At 52.3% G+C, this 23,732-nt stretch overlaps 1 protein-coding gene across 1 annotated transcript in view; it reads left to right on the top strand.

Moving 5' to 3' along the window:
- Positions 1-23,732, top strand: part of ATP2A3 (ATPase sarcoplasmic/endoplasmic reticulum Ca2+ transporting 3) — a 57,611-nt gene that overhangs the window by 19,071 nt on the left and 14,808 nt on the right. The window contains exons 2-13 of the mRNA XM_030962869.1: positions 2,253-2,270; positions 2,757-2,839; positions 4,027-4,131; positions 4,822-4,960; positions 7,804-7,884; positions 8,732-8,817; positions 9,347-9,811; positions 16,922-17,010; positions 20,138-20,240; positions 20,457-20,588; positions 21,373-21,498; positions 23,225-23,443. Of these exons, the coding sequence (XP_030818729.1) occupies positions 2,253-2,270; positions 2,757-2,839; positions 4,027-4,131; positions 4,822-4,960; positions 7,804-7,884; positions 8,732-8,817; positions 9,347-9,811; positions 16,922-17,010; positions 20,138-20,240; positions 20,457-20,588; positions 21,373-21,498; positions 23,225-23,443 (1,646 nt within the window). The remainder of the gene's footprint in view (positions 1-2,252; positions 2,271-2,756; positions 2,840-4,026; positions 4,132-4,821; positions 4,961-7,803; positions 7,885-8,731; positions 8,818-9,346; positions 9,812-16,921; positions 17,011-20,137; positions 20,241-20,456; positions 20,589-21,372; positions 21,499-23,224; positions 23,444-23,732) is intronic.

Below are 23,732 nucleotides of genomic sequence, written 5' to 3'. Positions count from 1 at the left end.
TGTAGAGTTCAAACACTAAAGATGCTCTGAGATTAATTTTTTTTTCTATAAGAATAATTACAGGCATTGTGTGCTGCTCTGTGTCTCACGGTGGCAGGGATCAGAGCAGCCTGACCCAGGGGAAATGTGGGTTTCAACAGCTCGTGGTGGCTGTGTCTGTGAGGCTGAGGCCCTGGTACAGTGTGAAGCATGAGCACATTCAGGCTTCTTGTTTTCACTGGTTGGTTTAGTGAAGGTGGGTTTGGTTTGGGGTTTTTTTTTTCATTCCTCTGAATGAAAACAGGTGATGGAAAACAGATGAGCAGGTTTCACTTCCTGCCTTCACGTAGGGCTCCAGGCTGGGGGTGTTTGCAGACAGCCTCAGTGGTGGGGCACCAGTGTCTGCCTCAGGCTGGTTCCTCTTGGGCTCATCTGGTCCCTTATTCCCTCCAGAAACACAAGGAGTTGGAGAAACATCTTGTTTTGTCATAGAATTGTTACGTTAACCTCTGAGTTCATTGAGTCTGAGAATTCACCCAGAGCTGCCGCCTGCTTCTCGTCACCCCATGGGGTGCAGAAGTGCCCTGAGAGATCTGGGGAGAGGAGGAGGCTCTGGGGACACCTCAGAACCCCTTCCAGTGCCTAAAAGGGCCACAGGAGAGCTGGAGAGGGGCTTTGGAGAAGGGATGGAGTGACAGGAGAAGGGGAATGGCTTCCCACTGCCAGAGGGCAGGGTTAGATGGGACAATGGGAAGGAATTCTTCACTGGGAGGATGAGGAGGGCCTGGCACAGGTTACCCTGAAAAGCTGTGGCTGTCCCACCTCTGGAAGTGTCCAAGACCAGGCTGGATGGGGCTTGGAGCAACCTGGGACAGTGGAAGGTGTCCCTGCCATGGCAGGAGTGGAACAAGATGAACTTTAAGGTCCCTTCCAACCCAACCCACTCTGGGATTCTGATGGGGGCGAGTGGAGACAAACCCCCATGAGCCCCCAAAATCAGGGGGGTCACTCCTGAGCCCTCCCTGGGTTCCTCCCTGGTCACTCCTGAGCCCTTGCTGGGTGAGGGCCTCACAGTCCTGGGCCAGCCTTGCCCCAGCAGGGCCAGCTCCCCCCTGGCTGCCCAGGAGCAGGGGGATTCCCTGGGAGGGCACCAGGGTTTGAGCACTGATGCCTTTTGGGACCTAAAAACAGAGGCCAGACAAAATTAAGAGAATAAAAAGCAGTTTATTTATATTTATTGAAGGGCCTTCAGGTTCATTTAGGGCAGATGAAGCCCTCCAGGGGCTACACCCAAAATGGACAGCAGGTCACAGGTTTTCACATTCTTATAAATTTGGTCCATTTGCATATTGGGGGTTAATCTTGCAATTACAGCTTCAGGTAATGAAGTCATTTACCCCAAGTTTGCTCCCCCCAACTCACTTTTGTTCCCATCTCTTGGGGCCTGAGGCAGTGAGGTGTCCCTGATTCCCAGGCCTGGAGAGGAATTGTTGTGTCTGACCAAAATGGGAAAGCTCTAGCTAACACTCTCTATGGAGTTTGGAGTTAAACACTAAAGAATTGCAGGATTAGAAATATTTGGAAAATATAAAAGCTCAAATCTCAGGGATCACATTGTCCAGTGGTCGTGGCTGCACGTGAAGGTCACGCTCCCTCTTGGGGATGTGGGAATTTTGGACAATCTGTGCTGGGTGCTTGGGAGCCCCTGGGTTTCTCTGAGGTTCTGCAGGTGCCTGGGCTTGGGTTTGGCTGGCAGCAGTGTGGATGGAGCCTCTGCAGCCCCTGGGTGCCTTCAGGAGGACAGCTTGGAGCAGCTGAGCATCGCCCTTGGATTTGTTTCCTAGAGCGCCGCGGGCTGTAAAGTACAACAGATTAATAGGAAATATGGTCTGAAAGTTACAGTCCCCAGTGGGGCTGTACTGGGTTTCTGGCAGGGCATTTTATGGGATGGTTGCACTTCTGTGTCTTGGATTTGGAGAGGGCAGCTGCTGAGGAATATTTTTTTAGGCAGGCTGAGTGTAGGAATAAATGCTGCCCGAGCCACTTGAGCAGGGAAACGAAATTTCCAGGGCTGCTCACTTGGTGTTGGACTGAGAAGTTTGAGGACAAGCTGCCTTGATGTGGGAATTTGTGCAGAAAAAATTGCATTTTGGGGTGCTGAGTGAGGCATAAGGGAAGGGATTGCTAGTCTGGGCCCAAATCACTAATGGTCTTTTTATTTTTATCATTTGTTGCTGTATTGTGCTCCTTGGGCTGTTGATGAAAACCCACAGAGCTCCCTGCAGAAGAAGGTAAGTCCTGGGCTGGAGGTGGCAGTGCATGCCTTGAGTGTGGGTGGAGTGTGCTGGGGACAAGGAAGAGGGAATCTCTGGGGTCTTTTAATCTTGATTTTAATCTTGGTCTTTTAATCTGAGCCCAGAGAAAGCTGGGCTGACAGTAGAGCTTCCTTGTGGTGGTGAGGCTACTTCTGTGGATAGAAACACAGAGGATTTTTAAAACCAGACCCAGTAAAAGCAGGTAATGAAGTCATTTACCCCAAGTTTGCTCCCCCCAACTCACTTTTGTTTCCATCTCTTGGGGCCAGAAATGGAAGCATTTCATTTTAGAGAGAAGCCCCCACTGCAGTGCTGCATGTCCTCACCAATGCCCACGGCCAAGGGGGACCCCTGAAGCAAGCAGGGATGTGGTTCTGTGGGTCTTAGGGCCTCAGTGGCCTGCCTGTCCTCTGGGGATTTTTTTGAGCACTGATTGTGCTTGGCTTCATGTTTTCCCACCAGGAAAGTCCCTCTGGGAGCTGGTACTGGAGCAGTTTGAAGACCTTCTCGTCCGCATCCTTTTGATGGCAGCTTTTCTGTCCTTTGTGAGTACCCAGAGCTTGGGGTGGCACCTTCTGGGGCACACACAGCCTCAGGTGACGTGCAAAGAGCAAAGGAGGGCAGGTGCCTGTGGGATGAAGGAGCTGCAGCAGCAGAGCAGTGGTTTGTAGGGCATGGTGGGAACATCACTGCATTGCTTAAAGATCGGACTGGAGGATTTTTCGTTAATTCTGATCAAAAAGCACCAAAAGTGATATCAAAGAGCTCCCTGGGCTGCCTTCTGTTTACAGGGGGCTGTTCCAGGCTGATGATTTCAGCCTGGTTTGCTGTGCCCCAGGACTGAGCTGTCAGTGCAGTTTTGCCCACAATCTGCCTTGGGAGCATCTCTGCATGAGGAGATGTTTCCCACCAAGGTGCTGGAGAGCAATTGGGGTTTTTCTGAGTGTTAGTCAGTGTGTTTGGCAGCAGGATGGCAAAGCTGAGACTCCTGTCTCTTCCTTTAGGGTGTGACCCGTGGGTAGATAAGGGGGAAGGCTGGTCCCCTGTGGGGTTTAATACATTCCCAAAACAGCATGCAATGGAGTGAATGCAGGTAAAGCAGGTGTGAAGCCCTGTGCCAGAGGTCAGGTCCTTGTGCCAGTGCCTCTGTGACAGAGCAGAGAGGTGCTGCTGTGTTGACACAGTGCAGATCGATGAGCAGTTAAATGGAGTGGAAACATTTGTGTGTGTGCTTCATCTGTGCTATGGTAGGAGGCCTTTTGGGATGGAGAGGGGGGCTCAGGGTGGTGGAAGCCACAGGGTCAGTCCCTGCTCTGCAGAGCTGCTCTTACTGCACTGGTTATTCCTGTTGCATCACTGAGCTGCTGCCCAGGAGGGGCTGCAGTGCTGCCTGGTCTCTGCATTCATCAGCTCATGGCCATGGTGTCCCCACAGGAGCACTGAACACAAAGGGAGAGGCTTTCCTGCTGCAGACACTCATTCAGGCATTGCATGGCTGCTCCAGCCCCACTTGTTCCGTGCTTCAGCTTATCCCAGCAGAGCAGTGGAGGCTCCAGCAGTGGGACATGGCAATTCCACTCTTTGACCAAGCCATGTGGGTCTGGCCACCTCCAGGTTGCTCCCTCTCCAGCAAATAACCACCTGTGGCTTGGCTCTTGTGTCCATCATCCCTCTTAAGATGTTGCTGCTCTGGTTTGTACCACATTGTGCTCCTTCTTCTCTTTGCCACCAGATCCTGGCCTGGTTTGAGGAAGGAGAGGAGACCACGACGGCGTTTGTGGAGCCCATTGTCATTATCATGATCCTGATTGCCAACGCTGTGGTGGGGGTGTGGCAGGTGAGGCACAGCTGCCCCCAGGTCTGCTCCACGAGGCTCAGAGCCTTCAGCTAAAGGTCTGGTTGCTTTGTGCCCTTGGAAACTCCTTTTCCAAAGGTTCAGTTTTCATGTTGGCCATGCTTCCCCATGTCCTGCACATACGGTTGCCTCTTGGCTGGTTCTTTCAGTCTTTCTTTGGCAATTCTTGCAGGTTGGAGCTAATCTTACACTTATCCAGGCAAAAACTGCTTGTCTCCTGGCCAGGGCCAAATCCTTTTTCCAAGGGAAAGTCTTTGCTCTGTCCACCAGACAGCCACAGTGGCTGCTGCCCGTCATCTCACTGTGTCCCTCCTGGGGGATCAGCCAGTGATGGTTTCAGCCAGTGATGCTCCTCTTTTCCACCTATTCATTATAAAGCCATTTATTTCTCTGCAGCTTGATCTGAGGTGAGGTTGCTGGATGGGGAAAAATGCATTTGGTTGGGACACACTGCTTCTCAAACCAAGAATGAGATGATCAGCCCCAAAGGTCCAGGCAATGTCCAGGACCTGGGGTGGTTTAAGTCAGCAGGAATCATTTTGCAGAGGTTAAGGTGCTTGATCCATCCGTAGCGTGAATGGATTCCACAGCCAGGGCTGGGTTTTCCTGCCTTTGCAGTGGGTGGGGAAGGAGCCTGCTGGCACCATCAGCTCTGCTCCTCTCTGCTTGCAGGAGAGAAATGCTGAGAGTGCCATCGAGGCGCTGAAGGAGTATGAGCCCGAGATGGGGAAGGTGATCCGCGCCGACCGCAGCGGCGTGCAGCGCATCCGCGCCCGCGACATCGTCCCCGGGGACATTGTGGAGGTGGCAGGTGGGTGCCACCACCCCAGGGCTGGGCTGGACGGGGAGGTGGCACTGGCCAGGGGATCCCCAAAGCTGGGGCTCTTCAAGCTTTGCCTGAGCATCAGGCAGTAGAGAACAGCAGAGAAGAGAAAAAACTATCAATTTCTGACGCAGGTTTTAGGTCTCGGGAGGGTTTCCCCTTTTTCTGGAAGAACAAGGAGAACTTTTAATTTTCCACTGAGATTCCCTGTTTCTGGAAGCTGCTCTCCCACACACATCCCTGGACAGGGTGTGGGTGCTGCTGCAGGCCCCTGTGTGAGAGGCCTCCTTGGGAGCTGGGGCTGCTCACCCGGGCAGGGTGACAGGCAGAGGGGATGAGCTGCAGGGTGATTTTGCCTCTGGGTGGGTTGTACCCCCCAGCCCTTCTGTTGGAGCTGTGCATTCAGCAGAGCTTGCCTGGGGGTCTGCTGCCTGCCCCAGCAGAGCTGAGGAGAATTCATTCCAATTATTCTGTTTTGTTTGTTCCTAAAATGATGCCGTAAACCCCCAGAGCCACAAAACTAATCCTCTCCTTTCCTCCTCGTGGCCCTGCTGGTGGAAACATGCTGCAATCCCTTCCTTGCCCAGCCAGCTTGCTGTTATTTATGTCTTCAAGTTGGGCTTCAGCTGGAAGATGAATAAAAAAATAGTGGAGGGAGGATCAGGCCAGCCAGATCCTCAGCTGGGTGAGCTGGCAGCACTCCCAAAGCAGCTCTGACAATGCAGTCCAGCTGCTGACCTGGCCTTTAATTAAATTAATGAATTATTAATAAATTCTGCCATCTTTCCCCAAATCAAGTGCGTACTGCCTGCCCATCAGCAGCCCATTACTTTTTAATGGCACAATCAGCATTGCAACTGGAACGGAAAGAGCTGGGCTCTCTGGAGGAGTTTTGCAAATTATTAGCAAATTGTGGGTTTAGGAGGTTATGGAAAGTGGTGAGGGTGCTGTCAGGTGCCTGATAGGAGAGCACACCAGGAGGAAAAGCTTTGAACCTGCCGTGGACATCCAGGTGATGCCCTGGATGTGTGACAGCGCAGGCAGGAGGGGCTGGCTGCTGTTTGCATGTGCAAATGCAGTGAATTTGGCACCAGGGAGCAGGAAACCTGTCAGGCTGAGACAAGGAGGGGGTGGCTGGAACTTGGCAGGCTGCTCAAACCCAACTGAGTTTTGCCCTTTTGTGACAAGGCCATGGAGGTGAGTCCTGGTGCAGGCAGCTTTTGCCTTTCCCAAAAAGCACAGGCAGAGCATCCCTTTGGGAGCACCAGAGGTTGGTGTGACCCCTGTAGTGCTCAGGCAGGGCCAGTGCCACAGCCAGGCAGTGTCCCCCTGTTTTCTCTCTTTCTCTGGGGAGGTTTGTGATGCTGGGAGGGTCAGCACCTGGATGTTCAGTACCTGGATTATGGCCAGGGCAGGTCTGTTCTGTGGGATAAGAATGACAGAATGACAGAATCACAGAATAATGAGGTTGGAAGAGACCTCTAAGATCAGAGTCCAACCTATGCCCTAACACCTCAACCAGACCATAGCACCAAGTGCCATGTCCAGTCTTTGTTTAAACACATCCAGAGATGGTGATTCCACCACCTCCCTGGGAAGAGCATTCCAGTACTTTGTTATTCTTCTGGTGAAAAATTTCTTCCTAATATTCAACCCATACCTTCCCTGAGGTAGCTTGAGGCTGTGTCCTCTAGAGAAGGCACTGTGCACCCTGGAGCAAGAGCCATCGGGGCTCTCTCTGTGCCCAGATGTTGCAGGAGTCTTCCTCTGCAGGTTTAGCTCCTGTTTGCCAGTCCTCCTGCCTTTCCCAGGGGAAGAGGAGCTCTTTGCTCCCTCTGGGATGCTCCAGCCCCCTTGGACAGATGCAGTGTCTGATGCATGGTGTTTAGGGGAGGTCTGTGCTGGCACCCCCAGACAGGTGTGGCAGGGAGCAGGGGGGGTCTGGCAGATGCTGCTCTATCCTGGAGCGTTGGGATCTGCAGCTGGAATAACTGGCTGGGTGGTGGAGCAGTGCCAGCCCCTCCTGCTGCTCTGGGGGGGTTTACAAGCCCCGGGAGGAAGCACTGGTTAGAGTCTGGGATTTGAGAGCATCGTTAGCAGCCAGGCCAGCGGTGTTGTGTAAGGGATGGGAGGGGCTGGGAGCCAGGGCTCCCCTCAGTATTTCCAAAACTCAGAGCGTGGCTGTGTCCAGCGATAAGGGAGCAGGAGGAAGAGCCAGGGGGAAGAAACCCAGCAGGAAAAGCAGCTTAAAATGATTTCTTAAGAAGCACTAGTGCCTTGGAGGGTGGTGTTGGGTGGCAGTGGATGGGGCAGCTTTCTCCTGTGCCCTGCCAGGAGAGCCAGGGATGGTTGTTTGTCTTGGACACAGAAGATTTTCCACTGTTAACAGCTTCCAGTCGGCCCAGAGAAACCTGAAGCAGGGTTAGGCTGGTATTAGGAAGCTCAGATTGCTTCAACATGGGGGTGTCCTGTTTTTTTTTGCAGGAAAGAGGCAAATGGGGGTGCAGGGGGAGTTTGCAGGGAAGAGGAGAGACAGGGACACGGTGGGGAATGGATGAGGCACAGCAATCAGGGCACCACCAGGGTCTGGCTGAGGCCAGACTTGTAAATTACAGACAGACAAAATGAAGCTTTAACAAAGCTGTAAATGCAGAAATGAGGTGTCCCAGTGCAGGAGCCTTTGCCAGGGGCTGCACCCCTCATTGCTCCAGGCTGGGTGCTGCTGTGCACCTGCACATGGCTGGGCTCAGCTGGGGGTTTGCTGTCCCCATTCCCGGGGTGTTGGGTGCTGCCAGTGCCACCTGACAGAGCTGCTGTGCTTGTCCTTGCAGTTGGGGACAAGGTGCCAGCAGACATCAGGATCATCGAGATCCGCTCCACCACCCTGCGGGTCGACCAGTCCATCCTCACAGGTGGGTGTGGGCCTGTGGGGCAGCAACAGCTTCCTCCTGCTGCCTTCCTGGAGGCCAGCTTTGGAACTGATGCTGGGATAAGTGCTTTGCTGGGGTGGGAAAGGTGGGAGAGCAAGATTTAGATGATGCTTGGAACTTCCCAGGTCCTCAAAGGCACGGCACAGGTGAGATGAGTCTGGTGCTTGGGTGTCCTTCCTGCAGAGCACAAAGCCTGGGGCTTTCCTGTGGGACTTGTGGGGTTGGACGTCCCTGAGAGTGACCACCTGGACCTTAGGGCCACCTTGACCCTGTGACCACCTTGACCATGACCACCTTGAGAGTGACCACCTGACCTTGGGACCACCTTGACCCCTTGTCCACCCTGACCACCTTGAGAGTGACCACCTTGAGTGACCACCCTGAGAGTGATCACCTGGACCTTGTGACCACCTTGACCATGACCACCAAAAGCCCAAAGCCCAAAACCCCAAATCCCAAAAACCCTAAATCCCAAAAACCCCAAAACCCCAAACCCAAAATCCCAAAACCCCCAAATCCCAAAACCAGAGTCCCCCAAACCCCAAAACCCCCAAATCCCAAACCACCAAACCTCAAAATCCCCAAGCCCAAAAACCCCAAAATCCCCAAACCCCAAAGAACCTCAAATCCCAAAACCAAAATCCCAAACCCAAAACCCCAAAGCCCGAAAAACCCAAAATACCAAAGCCCAAACCCTGTGGTGGATGTTTGGATGGTTTGGTGGCAAAGTGCTGCTCTGGAGCACTGTGTGATGCAGGCTTGGAGCAGGGATGAGCTGAGGCTGGAGAGGGAACATGGGTGGTCCATCTCTCCCCTCTTGTCTTGGCAGGGGAGTCGGTGTCGGTGATCAAACACGCTGACCCCATCCCTGATCCCCGGGCTGTCAACCAGGACAAGAAGAACATGCTGTTCTCTGTAAGTCCCTTACACCTGACTCCACCTCTCCTGTGGTTTTCCAAAGTGCAGAAGCTGCTGGTGGATGTGGGAGATCTCTGAGCAGAGAAAGGGAGTGAATGCATAAGACCTGAATCCGTAAAAAGAGCCCCAAATCCATAAAAATAAGAGCAACCTGCTTCATTTGGGTTCCCTCTGGGCCTTTAAATACCTTGGGCAATCTCAGAGCCCTTTTTCCATCAAGTAGGATGCATTATGGATGGGGAAGAGGTTTGTGGTGAGCCTGGAGCTATTGCAAATTTGGATTTCCTCCTTTCTCATGTTCTTCTCAGGCAGGAGCCAAGTCCTCGAGGGCTTACAGCTCTCAGGAAGGGCTCTCCTGCTCCTTAGGGTGGGTTTATATAAAAACCCAAGATGTCCCATTTTCCCCTTAACCAAAAGGGGATAAAAAACAACCCATTTCCCTTTCACAAAGAGCAACCCATTTCCCTGCTCAAGCCAAGAGGTTTCATGCCCACATATCCACCCTCCTCCCTTCCTCCCCTCCCAGGGCACCAACATTGCAGCTGGGAAGGCCGTAGGCATCGTCATTGCCACGGGGGTGTACACCGAGATCGGGAAGATCCGCAACCAGATGGTGGAGACCGAGCCCGAGAAGACGCCCCTGCAGCAGAAGCTGGATGAGTTCAGCCAGCAGCTCTCCAAAGTGATCTTCCTGGTGTGCATCGCCGTCTGGGTCATCAACATCAGCCACTTCAGCGACCCCGTGCACGGCGGCTCCTGGTTCCGCGGCGCCATCTACTACTTCAAGATTTCGGTGGCGCTGGCGGTGGCCGCCATCCCCGAGGGCCTCCCCGCCGTCATCACCACCTGCCTGGCGCTGGGCACACGCAGGATGGCCAGGAAGAACGCCATCGTCAGGAGCCTGCCCTCCGTGGAGACCCTGGGCTGCACCTCGGTCATCTGCTCTGACAAGACGGGGACGCTGACCACCAACCAGATGTCCGTGTGCAGGGTGAGAGCCCAGGGCAGGGCAGGAGGGGCAGGGGAGAGGCTGGAGAGTGGGGTTAAGCCATTTTCTGGATCAGAGATGGAGAAACTGAGAGGTGTTGACCAGCACCCTCACCACCAACGAGATGTCCGTGCGCAGGGTGAGAGCCCAGGGCAGGGAAGAGGCTGCAGTGTGGGGTTATGCCATTTTCTGGATCAGAGATGGGATAACTGAGAGGTGTTGAATTTGCAGGCAAATTCAACGTGGGGAGAGATGAGAATCTTGTGTGCTGCTAAAAGTGAGTTTCCTAATTACAGCCAAGCCAAGAGAAGCCCTGATCCCTACTGACCCCTGGGGAACCTCAGGGCTTCCTATAAACCCTCAGGGCTTCCTATAAACCCTCAGGGCTTCCTATAAACCCTCAGGGCTCCCTATAAGCCCTCCCTCCCTGCTCACCCCCACACTGCTACCACCACACAGCTCTGGTGAGGACACAGAGCCCATCGCCACAGGATGGGGTGCTCTTAAGTGTGGGAAATGGATTTGTAGAGAGTTTTCAGGGCCTGATAGAAGTCCCACACAGTGTGCATCTGTGTGCAAACCTTGAGATTTTAAAAACGTTTATTCTGGTTTCAGTCTCATGTGAAGGGTGGGATGCTGCAGATGTTATAATTCACACCATCACAATCTGAATTTAATTATTTCTTAATTACAAAACACTATAAGTGTTTCTTGGCCACATGATGCTGTAAATGCCTTAAAGCCAATCATCTAAAACAATCCCTCGTGGGTCCCACTACAATGCACCTTTCATAGTTTTATTTCTCCAAAATATCTAGTCTTATTTTCAAGGCCATCCTTGAAACTTTCTTCTTGCTCCATTTCTCTCTCAACAATATCTGTCCTATTCCATGGCATTTCTAAGTCAGCATTTCTCATCTCAAGGTTTGCACACAGATGCACACTGTGTGGGACTTTTATCAGGCCATGGAAACTCTCCACAAATCCATTTCCCACACTTAGGAGCACCCCATCCTGTGGTGATGGTCTCTGTGTCCTCACCAGAGCTGTGTGGTGGTAGCAGTGTGGGGGTGAGCAGGGAGGAGGGTTTATAGGAAGCCCTGAGGGTTTATAGGAAGCCCTGAGGTTCCCCAGGGGTCAGTAGGGATCAGGGCTTCTCTTGGCTTGGCTGTAATTAGGAAACTCACTTTTAGCAGCAGACCATTGTGGAGGTGCTGTGTTCCAGTCTCATTTCAGGGGTCGCTTTCCAGGGAATGTTTCTTCCTGCTGGGATGGGACACTGAGACAGAGCTGATGGCCATCAGCCTCCTCTGCTCTCTTGCTCTTTTCCCTCTGTTTTTAACCCAAGCAGTGAGAAATCCTGGACCATGCAAAGTTACAAAGCCTGGACCCATGAAAAGCATTCCTGATGGAGGGAGCCCTGGGGTGGTTTGGTGAAGGGATTGAGGGCTCCTCATCTGCCAGAGAGTTTTGCTCCCACATAACTGGCCGTGCGGAGAGGTGACTTAGTAGGAAAGCCTGGACCATCTGAGTTCTTCTCAGTTTTCCCATTAATCCATGAGTGTCAGGAAAGCTTTTCACATGCCTTTGGCGTGTTGTTTTTATAGGAGAACCTTGGAAAATGTGTTGCTGTGGGAAAAGAAGGAGCTGGCCAACATCCCTCCTCTGTGACACGCAGATAGTGTGGGGGGAAGCTGTGACACTGCTGCAAACCAGCCACAGGCCTTGGCCACTGGTTAGCTCAGCACAAACTGCACATGGATGGAAATGTCTGATATTCCTGCCCTGTGAGTGGTGTAGAGCAAGACAGAGCTGGAACAAAGCAGGGACCAAACTGCCCTTGTCTGATATGAGGAGGGGGTTCCCTCCAGCCCCATTTTCAGAGGCAGTGATGCAGCGAAGCAAGGGCAGGGTGACCCCAGTGCTGAGGGGGTCCAGACCCCAGAGCTCAGAGCTCCTGAGCTCTGCCTACTGCAGGAGGAGAAGGAGGAGTGACCCAAACCACTTCCTACCAGAGGGTCTGCTCTGGGAACTTGGGAGGAAGTGCCACCATCCCTGCAGTGGGGCACAGTCAGGACAGGGACAGTGGGGCAGTGGCACACAAGGGTTTTGGCATCAATTGTAGCCTGCAGAATGAACTCAGCAACTTTAAAAAACCAAAAAAAAGCAATTAAAAAGTCAAAGTATCCTCCAGCCCATTTCCCCATAATCCTGTTGCAATATCTGTTTATTTACCTGGCTGGATCCTGGCTCCCAGGGCACAATACTGGAGAAGGGCTGGCCCCAGGACACAGAGCCAGGCTGTTAATGTTTAATTAACAGGGATTCCCGTGCTGACGTGGGCAGGACAGGGCTGCCTGCCTGGCCCTGTGAGTGGCAGGTGGGTAAATATTAAATATTTGTGCTGGGCAGCCCTTGGTGTGTCCAGGACACGCTCCTGTGCCAAACAGCCAGCCCAGCCATGGGCTGAGCAGCCAGAAAACCCTATCAATAACCTGGGGAAATGTATTAATTGAGTGTGATTTCATTAAGCTGCCCATTAACAGGGTGAGTGCAGCTGCTGAGCAGGGCCTGCTCACTGTCTCACTGCTGGCATCAGCTCTGGGAGCTCTGAGGGGACTCTGGAGAGGCTTCAGGTCTGGTTTCAGGAGCTGTGCCATGTCTCTGGGTCCCTCCCTGCTGGGGTCTCATGGCCAGGGTGCTGTCTGAGCCAGGACACACCCAGGGGTCAGCAGGGGTGAATCTGTGTCCCCCAAAGCCACCCAAAATGAGGGGCTTGGTGCTGGGGACTTTGTGATCCCGCCCACCCAGGATGGCCAAGACTTTGCTCTGACCTCAGGCCCACCCGAGGTTACAGTGACAAAGCCACAAACCCACTTAGTAAAGCAGAGTAAACCTGTGCTTTGTGTCACTCCACGGTCACCTGGGGCTCTCTGAGACCACCACATCCCCCAGCCCAGGGCAGGGAGGAACCAGGAGCAGCCTCCTCCCAGCCTGTAAATGACCATGGAGCTGCGAGCAGTGGGAGCCTGGCACGAGGAGAAGGGACACAGAAGCATCACAGCTCCCTCTCCTAAAAACACTTCCCTAAAACTTGCAGCAGCCTTTTATGCAGCCTACCTTAATTTTCCAGGAAGGTGGCATTTGAAAATCAGGACTTAAAGTGGAGATGTGGGCTTGGGGGAGGGAAGAAGATGCTGGCACCCCATGTCTGGGAGGAGGTAATTTAGTGATATTTGGGGTGATTAGTGATATTTGGCTGTCTGAGATGGCTGCTGGTGTTTTGGGGAGCAGGAGCAGAAAGGGGTTTATTTTGCACAAAGCTTGTAGCAGAGCCTGGATGTGCAAACTGCCATCCCTGGTGCAGTCCCCAGGGCACTGTGCCTTGGCTCAGCACTGTGGCCTGTCCAAACCTGTCACTAATTACTGAGGGACCTGCCTGGGGCTCCCCAGGGGCTGTGGGTTGGCTGGGGCTGCTTCCAGTGCAGGAGGAGAATGATGCTGATCCTCCTTCTATTGCTCCTGATATTATTTCTATTAGTTTTGTGATGGAAACTTTAGTTCTGCTCTTAACTGCTTAAGACACAGCTATTTCCTCTGGACTGTTTCCACTGCCCACAAACCTGCCCACTTCTCAGCCTGGAAATCTGACAAAACATCGACAGGCTGAGAGAGCTGGGCTGCTCAGCCTGGAGAAGAGCAGGCTCAGGGGAGACCCTGGAGCCCTGTCCAGTGCCTAAAGGGGCTCCAAGAGACTTGGGACAAGGGCCTGGAGCAACAGGACCAGGGGGAATGGCTTTAAGCTGAAGGAGGGGAGATTTAGATTAGATTTGAGGCAGGAATTGTTTCCTGTGAGGGTGGAGAGCCCTGGCACAGATTGTGGCTGCCCCTGGATCTCTGGAAGTGCCCAAGGCCAGGCTGGACAGGGCTTGGAGCAGCCTGGGACAGTGGAAGGTGTCCCTGCCATGGCAGGGGGTGGGATGAGGTGAGCTTTAATGTCCCTTTCACCCATTCTGTGATCCTGCAGACACCTCTGCAGTGCCCTGGCTGCCCCCGTGCTTGGCCAGTCACGCAAGCTGAGAGCAGCAGGAAATTTGATATAACCTCTGCTTGCTGTGGGTTATGTAGCACCTTTTTTTTTTTTTTTTTTAAGGCATGGAAAAATAAAGAGCTTGGAATGTTTATTTCCCTTTTCCCTTTTTAATAAGAAAGACACTATTGTGAAAGCAATAATTGTTTTGTAGCCATGGGCATTTGAAAACAAACAGGCTCATATCAGGCAAACCCATCAGGCTGGGGTGGGTGCTTTCAGCTTCTTAATAAATGAGTCTGGTTGGTGTTTCAGGAGTCCATTTCCTGAGGAGGCCGGGAGATTTTGGCTCTCTGGAAGGCTAATGGTGTTGGATGACTCAAAAAAGATGATGGGCGCTTAGCCTTGGAAGGTTCCTTGTGGTGGTGTCTCAGGCTGGGTGCCTCAGCTCAGGTTCTGGGTCTGTCATCTCTGGGGGTTGTTCTCAAAGGAAATAGGATGTGATTTCTTTATTGAGCTTACATCCAACTGCCAGAGGAGCCCAGTGCCACCAGGGGACCTGGGACACCTCTTGTCCAGCACTTTGGCTCATTATTTCCTTCAGAACCTTTCAGGGATGCTGATGGGCCCTGGGAAGGGAGCTGAGGGCGCTGGTGCCTTGTGCAGGCTGCCCTAGAGCAGAGGCTGGGCAGAGCTAAAGAATAAAGCAGGGATTTATTGAAAGGATCTCCTCCATGGATGCACCTTGGGCAGCACAAGAGCCCAGCCAGGGCTGCACCCAAGATGAACCAAAATGGCCCCAAAATGAACCCAAGATGAACCAAAATGGCCCCAAAATGGACAACCGGGCATGGGGTCTGTCCCTGGGATCAGTTCTGCTCCATTTGCTCATTGGAGTTCATTGTCCCGTTCCAGCTTTATCCCATGCAGTCCCATCCTGCTTGTTTTTCTCTCTTTAGAGTTCACATTGTTTATGTTCTTGGGCTGAGATTTGGATCATTTGTCCTTGGTGCCCAGCTGGAGCAGGAATTGTTTTGTCTCCTTGCTCTGTGCACAGAGCTCACCATCCCTTCGTAGGAAGCTCAAACCCACACACTAAAGCAGCACAGAATATAAAAAATATAAAAGCTAAACCTGAGGCATCAGCACTAGCCCAGGATAGAGGTAGCAGATATCTGCAAATAGCTGGGAAGCCATGGTGAGGTTGTTCTGGGCTCAGAATCACTCACACAGGAGATGTATGCTTTGAACCTGCTCCTTTGATTTACTTAAACCTGTAAAACAGGGAGGTGAGAAAACCCCCTGGGCTGTCCTGGTGCTGACCATGCTGGGTTGTGCTCCCCTGAACATCCCCTATGGCTTGGCCTGGCCCCAAGCTCATACCTGGGACACCTCCTGTGTGGGGGAGGCTCACACCTGCCAGCGTGGCTGCACTGATGAGGTGTCCTTGTATTATTAACAATAATTAATAATAATAGCAATTAATAATAATAATAACAAGAACCTCTGTTTGTTGCCAGAGGAAAGGTGGAAGGCAGAGGAGTGGGTGGTAACTGGAGCTGTTGCATCTCTGCTGCTGAGTGATGCCTGCTGATTTCTCCAGCATCTGTTGCGTCCCTTTCCTGGGGAACAACACAAATAACCAGAGGAAAATAAATAGAGTAAAAAAAAAACCACAATTATTTTGAGGCAGGTTGGAGTGGAACAGTTTTCCCTGCACCTGCTTTCTGGAGGCACTCAGCAAATTCATGGAGCTGAGGAGAGCAGCACTTCTCTGCATCCAGATTAAATCCTGGCTTCTTCCTGCAGCCAGGGAAAATGCATTTGCCAAACCAGTTTTGTTTGTTTATTTATTTACTTATTTGTTATGTTGTTTTTGGGCTTCAGTGTGGGTCATAAATAACAAGAAGCAGAAATGAGCACCTCTGAGCTCTCTGCTCTTGTTCCCAGGGATGCTGCCCTCGAAGCTGGGCTGTGCTGGGAGGGACAAGGGGGACTGGGAGAGCTTGGGGAGAGGGGAATTTTAATTTTATTTCAGAGTTTGAGGGATTTGTCTCATTATAGCAGCAAAAGAAAAACTGGAAGGATTTTGAAAGGCAAAAATCACTAAAAATAGAGTGTGGGGGACTTGTATGGCTCACTGGGGTTTTGTTACAGAGCTGAGCTGTGATCCCAGTAAGGCACAAGGCTGGTGGCTGAGAGCTGGCTGGGAAGGGGTGGCAGGGGCAGCCACCCCTGCTTGGATCCTGCCCTGCAGAGGCTTTCCAGGGCAGGAGTGGAAACCTTGACCCTTCTGTGCTCCAAGAAAAACGCAGGAACCTTCTTAGGAACAGGCTCAGCATCTCTCATCTCCTAGAGAAAGAAGGAGCTGGAGAAGGTGAACTTGACAAAGGCAGAGAAGGATTTGGGGACAGCCAGGGGTAGTGGCTGACCAGGGATGGGCCTGAGTGTGGTGGTGTTCACAGGGGTCCCAGGATGAGGGAAGAGATGAGATTGTTGACTCCACATTTCAGAAGGCTGATTTATTATTTTATGATATATATTATATTAAAAGAAAATGATGTACTATAAAAGAATAGGAGAATTCATTGAAATTATATATTCTAAAAGAATAGAATATAGAATATATATTAGAATAATATATAGAATATAGAATATATATATATTATGATTTATTGAAATGATATATTAGAATAGAAGAAAGGATTTCATCAGAAGGCTAGCTAAGAATAGAAAGAATGATAACAAAGGCTTGTGACTGACCGAGACAGTCCAGACAGCTGGACTGTGATTGGCCATTAATTAGAAACAAGCACATGAGACCAATCACAGATCCACCTGTTGCATTCCACAGCAGCAGATAATCATTATTTACATTTTGTTCCTGAGGCCTCTCAGCTTCTCAGGAGAAAAAAATCCTAAGGAAAGGATTTTTCATAAAACCTGTCTGTGCCACCTGAGCCTGGTGCCAGCAGGGCTGTAACAACTGGGACAGTACCAGCTGCTGGCTTTCCAGGCTGGGCACGAGGGCTGTACCCAGAATGTGCTGCCTGATGCTCTGTTTGCCCCTCTCCCCCTGGCAGATGTTCATCATGGAGAAGGTGGAGGGCAGCCAGTGCAGCCTGCACGAGTTCAGCATCACCGGCTCCACCTACGCCCCCGAGGGACAGATGTGAGTGGGGGTCCCCTCCCCTGCCCAGGGACACTGGGGGGCCTGGGCTGGCAGCAGAGCTGGGGGGAGATGGGAGGGAGGGGTTCATGGCTGTGGCTGGGGGAAAGGAGGGGTTTCCATGGTGGTTTGCAGTGCTGTCCATGGGGATTCCCAGTGGGCTTGCAGGTGTTGGGTGGTGGGCTGTGCTCTGCTGTCCATGGGCACCAGGGCAGTGTTTCCCTGTCCCTCACAGCCAGCTCCTGCCCCACTTGGTTTGGGTGCTGCTCACCCTGGCTCTGCCTTCCCACTGCTCAGCAGAGGGTTCCACACCCTTGGCTCTCCCTTGGTTAGCAATCCCAATAAAACAAGGCCACCTGTGAACCAGAGAGGATGACAAATGTGGGAATGGTGATGAACACAGAATTTTTTCATAGAAATTTCATCACATAGAAATTTCCCCTAAATTTCTCACCAAGTGATACACCTACACTACTCTCCATAATCTATTTCACTTTGCAGCAGAAGATGACTCTCCATGTTTCTGGAGCCTGCACAGTTTGGGTATTGACTGCAGGCTGTTGCCTCTCTCCTGAGCAGGATGCAGGGAGGGCAGCTTGTCCAGGAGCCACCAGCAATGCTCAAGGGCACTTGCAAATGGCTCAAACCCCACGAGGAAAGTGCTCCCTGAGCCCTGTGCCCACAGCAGGGGTGGCTGGCATGCTGGTGTGCCCAGGGCACGATCCTGCTGCTGGCAGGGGGTGTCCCAGGGCAGGCATGGGCAGGGAGTGGAAGCTGGGGGCTTTTCTCTGAAGTGTTATCACACACATGGGGTTCTCTGCTGTTGTATTTGTTTATTCCTGTTCCTCTGGAAGGACATGGTGGCCCCCAGTGTAGCAAGAAGGCAGATGAGAAGCTCAGCTGGTGGTGGGAGCGCTCTGTGCTCCCCTTTGCTTTGCTCAGTGATCCCAGACACATTTGTCAGCAGGGTCCCTTCTGCTCATCCCCGGAGCAGCTGTAACTCATCTCAGCCACAGACTTAATTTCATGAATATTTATAGAGCCAATTTGATCCTTGGCTAGGAACCTCCATTAAAAACTGAGCCAAGTCATAAGCTGGTGTCAATCAGTGCATTTCAATTAAAATTGAGGAGGACCCGGGGGCTGAACTTGTGCCTGCCAACCTCTGAAGCTCAATGTCCCCTGGCCTCTGGGGGCTGCATTCAGGGCCACTCTGTTGGTCTGCAACATTTTTTGTTGCTCCTGAGTTTTGCTTTAGCCCTGGGCCTGTGTGGTGTATGGGGAGGGATGTGTGGGCTTGCTGAGGAGAGAACCCCCCTTCCTCCAGGGCTGGTGGCACTGAAAGGCTTGTTTGCTTTAACCTGGCCTTGGCAGGGGGATATTTCATGCAGGACCCTGGCTTTGCTCACACAGCACCCAGGCAGCAGCCCCTTTGCTGATGTTTTTCCCAGCACATGGGTCTGACCATGCAGGGGCTGCTGACCATGGGGCTGTAGCTCCCATCCCTTCCCAGCAATATCCAGGGGATCCCATGCTGCACAAGCCGTGCTTGCTGTGTCTGCTGTCCCTCCCTGTGAGCCCAGGGCTGGGCAGCCTCTCTGGGCAGGAGCAGTGGCTCTCCCTTCCCACTCACAGCCCAGTGTGGCTTTGTCTCCCTCAGCAAACAGATTTTTCAGATTTTCTTGGCTGCTCCGTGTTTTCCGCTCCCGAGCTGTAACAAGGGCTCCAAAATGTTCTTTCCATTGGGAACCAACAGTGGAATAAGCTGATCCTAGTAAATGCCTGACAAATTATTTTTCCAGCCAGCAGATGACCGGCTGGGTTTACACAGCTCTAACCTGCAGTTACCTCTGCTGGAACCAGGGGGATTTTTGATTTCCTTCGAAACCACTGCTGCCATTCCTACCACCAGGAGAGGAGAAGCAGCTGGCTTGCCTGGAGTGTTCAGGGCTGCTCCTTTCCGTAGCAAAGAGCTGCTATTGAGGGAGCAGAGATCACAGTTCAGCACTTGCTTGGAAGCAGCCACAGCAGTGCAGCTGTTCAAGCTCTCTGCTGCTCCTAAATGCTCCCCTGGGTTCCCTCTGGAGTGTGAGGCAGCATCACAGGGAGGAGAAGGGACTTGCTGTTGGTTCCACAGCTCCTCTGGATTCTAAGCAAATGGAAACCCCTGAGGGGCTGGATGTTAACATGAATTTCTTTGCCCCTTTTCTGGTCCATCACCTTCATCATCAGCCTGTGAGCAGCCCCTGCTTGCTCCTTTGAACTCCTCTGCTGCCCCCCTTGTCCTGGGCCACTTCCAGAATTTATTTGCCTCCTATGATATATTATTTGCAATTTAGTGCTGCCCCAGTTAGTAGAGTACAAAATGTGAACCCAAGGATTTATTGCCAGCACTGGTGCTTTAACTGGGCTTTTGCTTCCACTTTTACAAGGGTGATGTGTAGCTTATATATCCCCCTAGGAGGGATGTTTAGGGTGAGCTAACTGTATTGAAGGTGTGAGCTGGTGTGAGGCTATTGGGGTTGTGTGGTGGTTCCAGTTGTGGTTTCCCTGGGTCTTGATTGAAGGCACTTGAGACAGTAGTTCATGTTTGAACTCCAGTGTTTATTATTTCTTATCACTAAAACAGTCTCACTACTGTGAGTGTGGCAGCTTTTCATTAGAAGGCACAAAATGGCCAACAATCTCTTGGTACAAGGTCTTTTAAGGCTAAACTGTCCTATTAGGAACTGACACCTGGATTATTTTCCCTTTTAACCCAATAACTGATCCCAAAGAGCCCCCAATGCAGACTTTTCTGCCCAATTACAAAATGCCACCCAAACCCAAGAAGAAGGAAGAAGAAGGAAGAAGAAACCCAGGATGACACCCTGTGCTCTCCATCTTGCTTCCATCCACAACATGCTAAAAATCCCAAACTCTAAATTTCTCACCAAGCGATACCTCTACACTGCTCTCTATAATCTATTTCACACTTTTGTGGATTCCAGTCTATCTTGAAGTCTGGGAAACTTTCTCCATGAATGAGGGTCAAAGTCAGTGCTGCCCTGGGGGTCAGAGCACCCCAGAACAGACAGAGAAATGTTCCCTGTGTTCTCTGGGTTTCCCCATGGTTGTTTTCTGCCCACAGCCTCAAGGACGAGCAGCCGGTGCAGTGCGGGCAGTACGACGGGCTGGTGGAGCTGGCCACCATCTGTGCCCTCTGCAATGACTCCTCGCTGGACTACAATGAGGTGTGGGGCCACCAGGGCCTGGGTGGGTTGGAGGGGGATGCTCTTGCTGTGCTTCAGAGCCAAGCCAGGAGAGTTTGTCCCTTGGGATCCCCTTCCCTGGGTTCGGCTCATCCCCAGGGGATGCTCTGGTGTTCTGGGTGGCAGCGTCCTCGGGGGCAGCAGCAGCATGTAGAGGATGTGCTCTAAAGATTAAACTCTTTTTTTTCTGCCCTGTAGTCCAAAAAAGTCTATGAGAAGGTGGGGGAAGCCACTGAAACAGCCCTGACGTGCCTGGTGGAGAAGATGAATGTCTTCAACACAGACCTCAGCAAACTCTCCAAGGTGGAGAGAGCCAACGCCTGCAACTCAGTGAGTGGGGAGAGACCCCTGTGACATCAGCACTGGGGGATGGGAGGGAGAGGAGGGATTGAGGATGGCTGATATTTGAGCAAATAAACACTTGCAATGATCTAAGGGACTGATTTGGCACAAGGATGTGATTTCTGGGCTATCATGGTGAGCTGTTTTTGGAGCAGTGGCCCTGGGGGGCTGATGCCAGGGCCTTGAGGACCAGCCTGCATGGAGCTTTGGGGCAGGTGATTCCTGAGGCTCCAGCTCAGTCCAGTCCCTGCTCAGCAGGAGAGACCCTCTAAATGAGAGCCTGAGCTCTGGCTGCAGATGAGGAAGTTGGGAGTTATCTTTGGGTGCCCAGTTTGCACTGAGCAGTCACCCTCCAGCATGAACCAAACCCTATTCCCCAGAGCCTTGCCTGCCCCAGTGACATTTGCTCCTTGGAAACATCTATTTTTGACATGAAAATGTCTTGTGCTGGCTACTCCCCTACTCCAGTGTCTCCGTATCCTCCTGGGTGAAAACACACTTCATTTTGGGTCTGCATTTCCTCTGCTAGATCTTACAATGTCTTCCCTTGCTCAGAGGGCTTTCTGTTCCAGCATTTTTCCCCAGGATAGATCTGTGCAGGTTGTAATAAATATTCTGACTCCTTTCTGATAAGGAGAGCTTATCAGAAACCTTCCTGGCTCCTGTGGCTGCCTTTCTCCTCCCACCCCAGGGGCTCAGCAGGGTTGTCAGCCAAGGCACAGAGCACCAGTGTCCCTGGCATGTCCTGCTCAGCCCAGTGCTGTTCCTGCAGGTGATCAAGCAGCTGATGAGGAAGGAGTGCACCCTCGAGTTCTCCCGGGACCGCAAGTCCATGTCCGTGTACTGCACCCCCAGCGGGCCTGGCAACAACTCTGCTGGCAGCAAGATGTTTGTCAAGGTAGGGCTGAAGCCACTGTTGGTTTGCCAAGGCAGGGCTGAAGCACCTGCAGGGTCCAGCTGCCCCTCACACACCCAGCAGTGTCGGGATCATTAACTTGTCAGAGTGACCCCAAGAAAAGTTCGAAAGTTTCTTTTCCCAGCCCGGTGCTTGAAGAAGGATTCAGAGCTCTTCATTTCTTGGTCTCAAGGTTGTTTATTGTATCTTATCTATAAAAGATTTTCTCCTGCCCTGCCGAGGTCCATCCAGCAGGACAGTTCCAGGCACTCTGCCTGCCCCCAGGGTAGTGTTATGTCTTTATACTAAAAACTACATGTACAATGTTTACAATTACTTTCCAATACCAATCACCTATGTTAGACAGTGAGCTTCTACTCTAAACCAATCTAAAAGTGCCAACATCACAGCAGAAGATGGAGGCCAAGAAGAAGAAGGAGAAAGGCTGGACACGTCCAGTTCCCTCCATCTTGCCTCCTGAACCCCCATACCAAAAACCCTAAAATCTACTTTTCTACCCTGTGATAACTTCACTATTATTCTACCTAAACTGTTGTGGCTTGCTGGTCTTCCTACAAGGTTGGTAATTTGCTCCGTGGGTCGTAATCAAACCCACAGGTGTTTTGGGCTCTGTGCCAGGGTCCCTGAGACACCTGGCAGGGTTCTTGGCTGCTCAGGACAGCCAGAGGGATGTGCTGGGTCCTGACACAGCAGCATCTGGCCCTGGCTGCACAGGGCAGTGGTGATGCTCTGCAGCTCCTCTCACACTCTGGGGAAGGTGAGGGAAACTGCAGAGCATTTCCTGCAGTGCTGGTGGAAACTCTGAGCTGCCTGGTGGGGTCAGGGAGGAGGTGAGTCTTTGCCATACTGATGAGGGAAGAAAGGGGTGAGATGGTTTAGAGGGAGGGAAAGGTGCTGAGTGTGCTGGTGCTGGGGCAAGGGAGAGCTGCCCTCATGCAGAATTTGGGCACTTGCCTTTATTAAAGGCTTGGACCCTCTGGATGCCAGTAATGCCCAAAGGATGATGTCCAGTTTTCCACTGAAGCCAGAAATAAAATAGTGTTTCATAGGAAATTTTCTTCCCAAGGGAAGAGATGCGGCGGAATTTCTCCCCGCTGACTCTGAGAAGATTTGGATATTGTTGTTCCCACTGGGAGATTATCTGGGTGGGTGAACTCTGCCCTCCAGGCCAGGCTGGGACCCTCTGAAGCCTCCAGATCTGTGGCCCTGGGAGAGCTTTTTAAGAGATGCAACAGAAAGATTGCAAGTTTTATATTAAAGAGTAATGTCAGGGTGCTTTGTAAGGTCAGGAGGGCTGGGGTGAGAGGCTGGGATGCTGAAGGACATGTTTTCCTGAACTGGAAAGGCATCACAAGCATCCGCTGAGTATCCCACATTTTCTCCCTCACAGATTTCCAGCCCTCATCCCCTGCAGGTTGGAGCGGGGGTCTGTGGGGTGGGGTGGGAGTATTTTGGGAGGATATGTAGGTTTTGCAGGAGTCAGCTGGCTCTCCAGCAGATCCTGCTCCTTGTGACCTGGGTGTGATCTCGGTGTGTTCAGTCAGAGGCTGCCATCTAGTGCCCCGAGCCACAGGGCCGGGATGAGTGCTGGAATATGGGGGAGAATTCCTCTGGTTTTGCCCAAATTCGGTGCCTTCCCTCTCTCTGACACTTCCTTTGACCCTCCAGCTTCACCCCATCCCCTGAGCCCTGCTCTCCTCCTCCGCAGGGCGCCCCGGAGAGCGTCATCGAGCGCTGCACCCACGTGCGCGTGGGCACCGCCAAGGTCCCGCTGACGGCCCCGGTGAGGGACAAGATCCTGGGCAGGATCCGGGACTGGGGCATGGGCATGGACACGCTGCGCTGCCTGGCCCTGGCCACGCAGGACGCGCCCGTGCGCAGGGAGAGCATGCAGCTGCACGACTCGGCCGCCTTCGTCCACTACGAGGTACGGCACCCCAGATCTGGCCTTGCTCTCTGTCTTCCTCGTTCCCAAAGTTTCCCCAGCTGTCCCAGCAGGATTTTCCCTCTGGTTTCTCTGTGGCTCATCTCCTCTGCAAACCTCAGGGGATGATCTGAAGGATAACAAGCCTCGTCTCACTGAGCGTGTTTTCCTGTGCAGTGTCTGTTGAGGAGACCATTGGGAGGGATGGGGAGGAGGGGAGCAAAGAGAAAACGTGAGAGGAGGAGCAGAGAGTTGAGAGCATCCCACTGGGTTGGGGCTGTAGAGTGCATCC

Source organism: Camarhynchus parvulus, chromosome 19, assembly GCF_901933205.1.
Source record: "Camarhynchus parvulus chromosome 19, STF_HiC, whole genome shotgun sequence".
NCBI lineage: Eukaryota > Metazoa > Chordata > Aves > Passeriformes > Thraupidae > Camarhynchus > Camarhynchus parvulus.
Note: the sequence above shows the minus strand (reverse complement) of the source record. Positions and strands in the feature narration are given on the sequence as shown.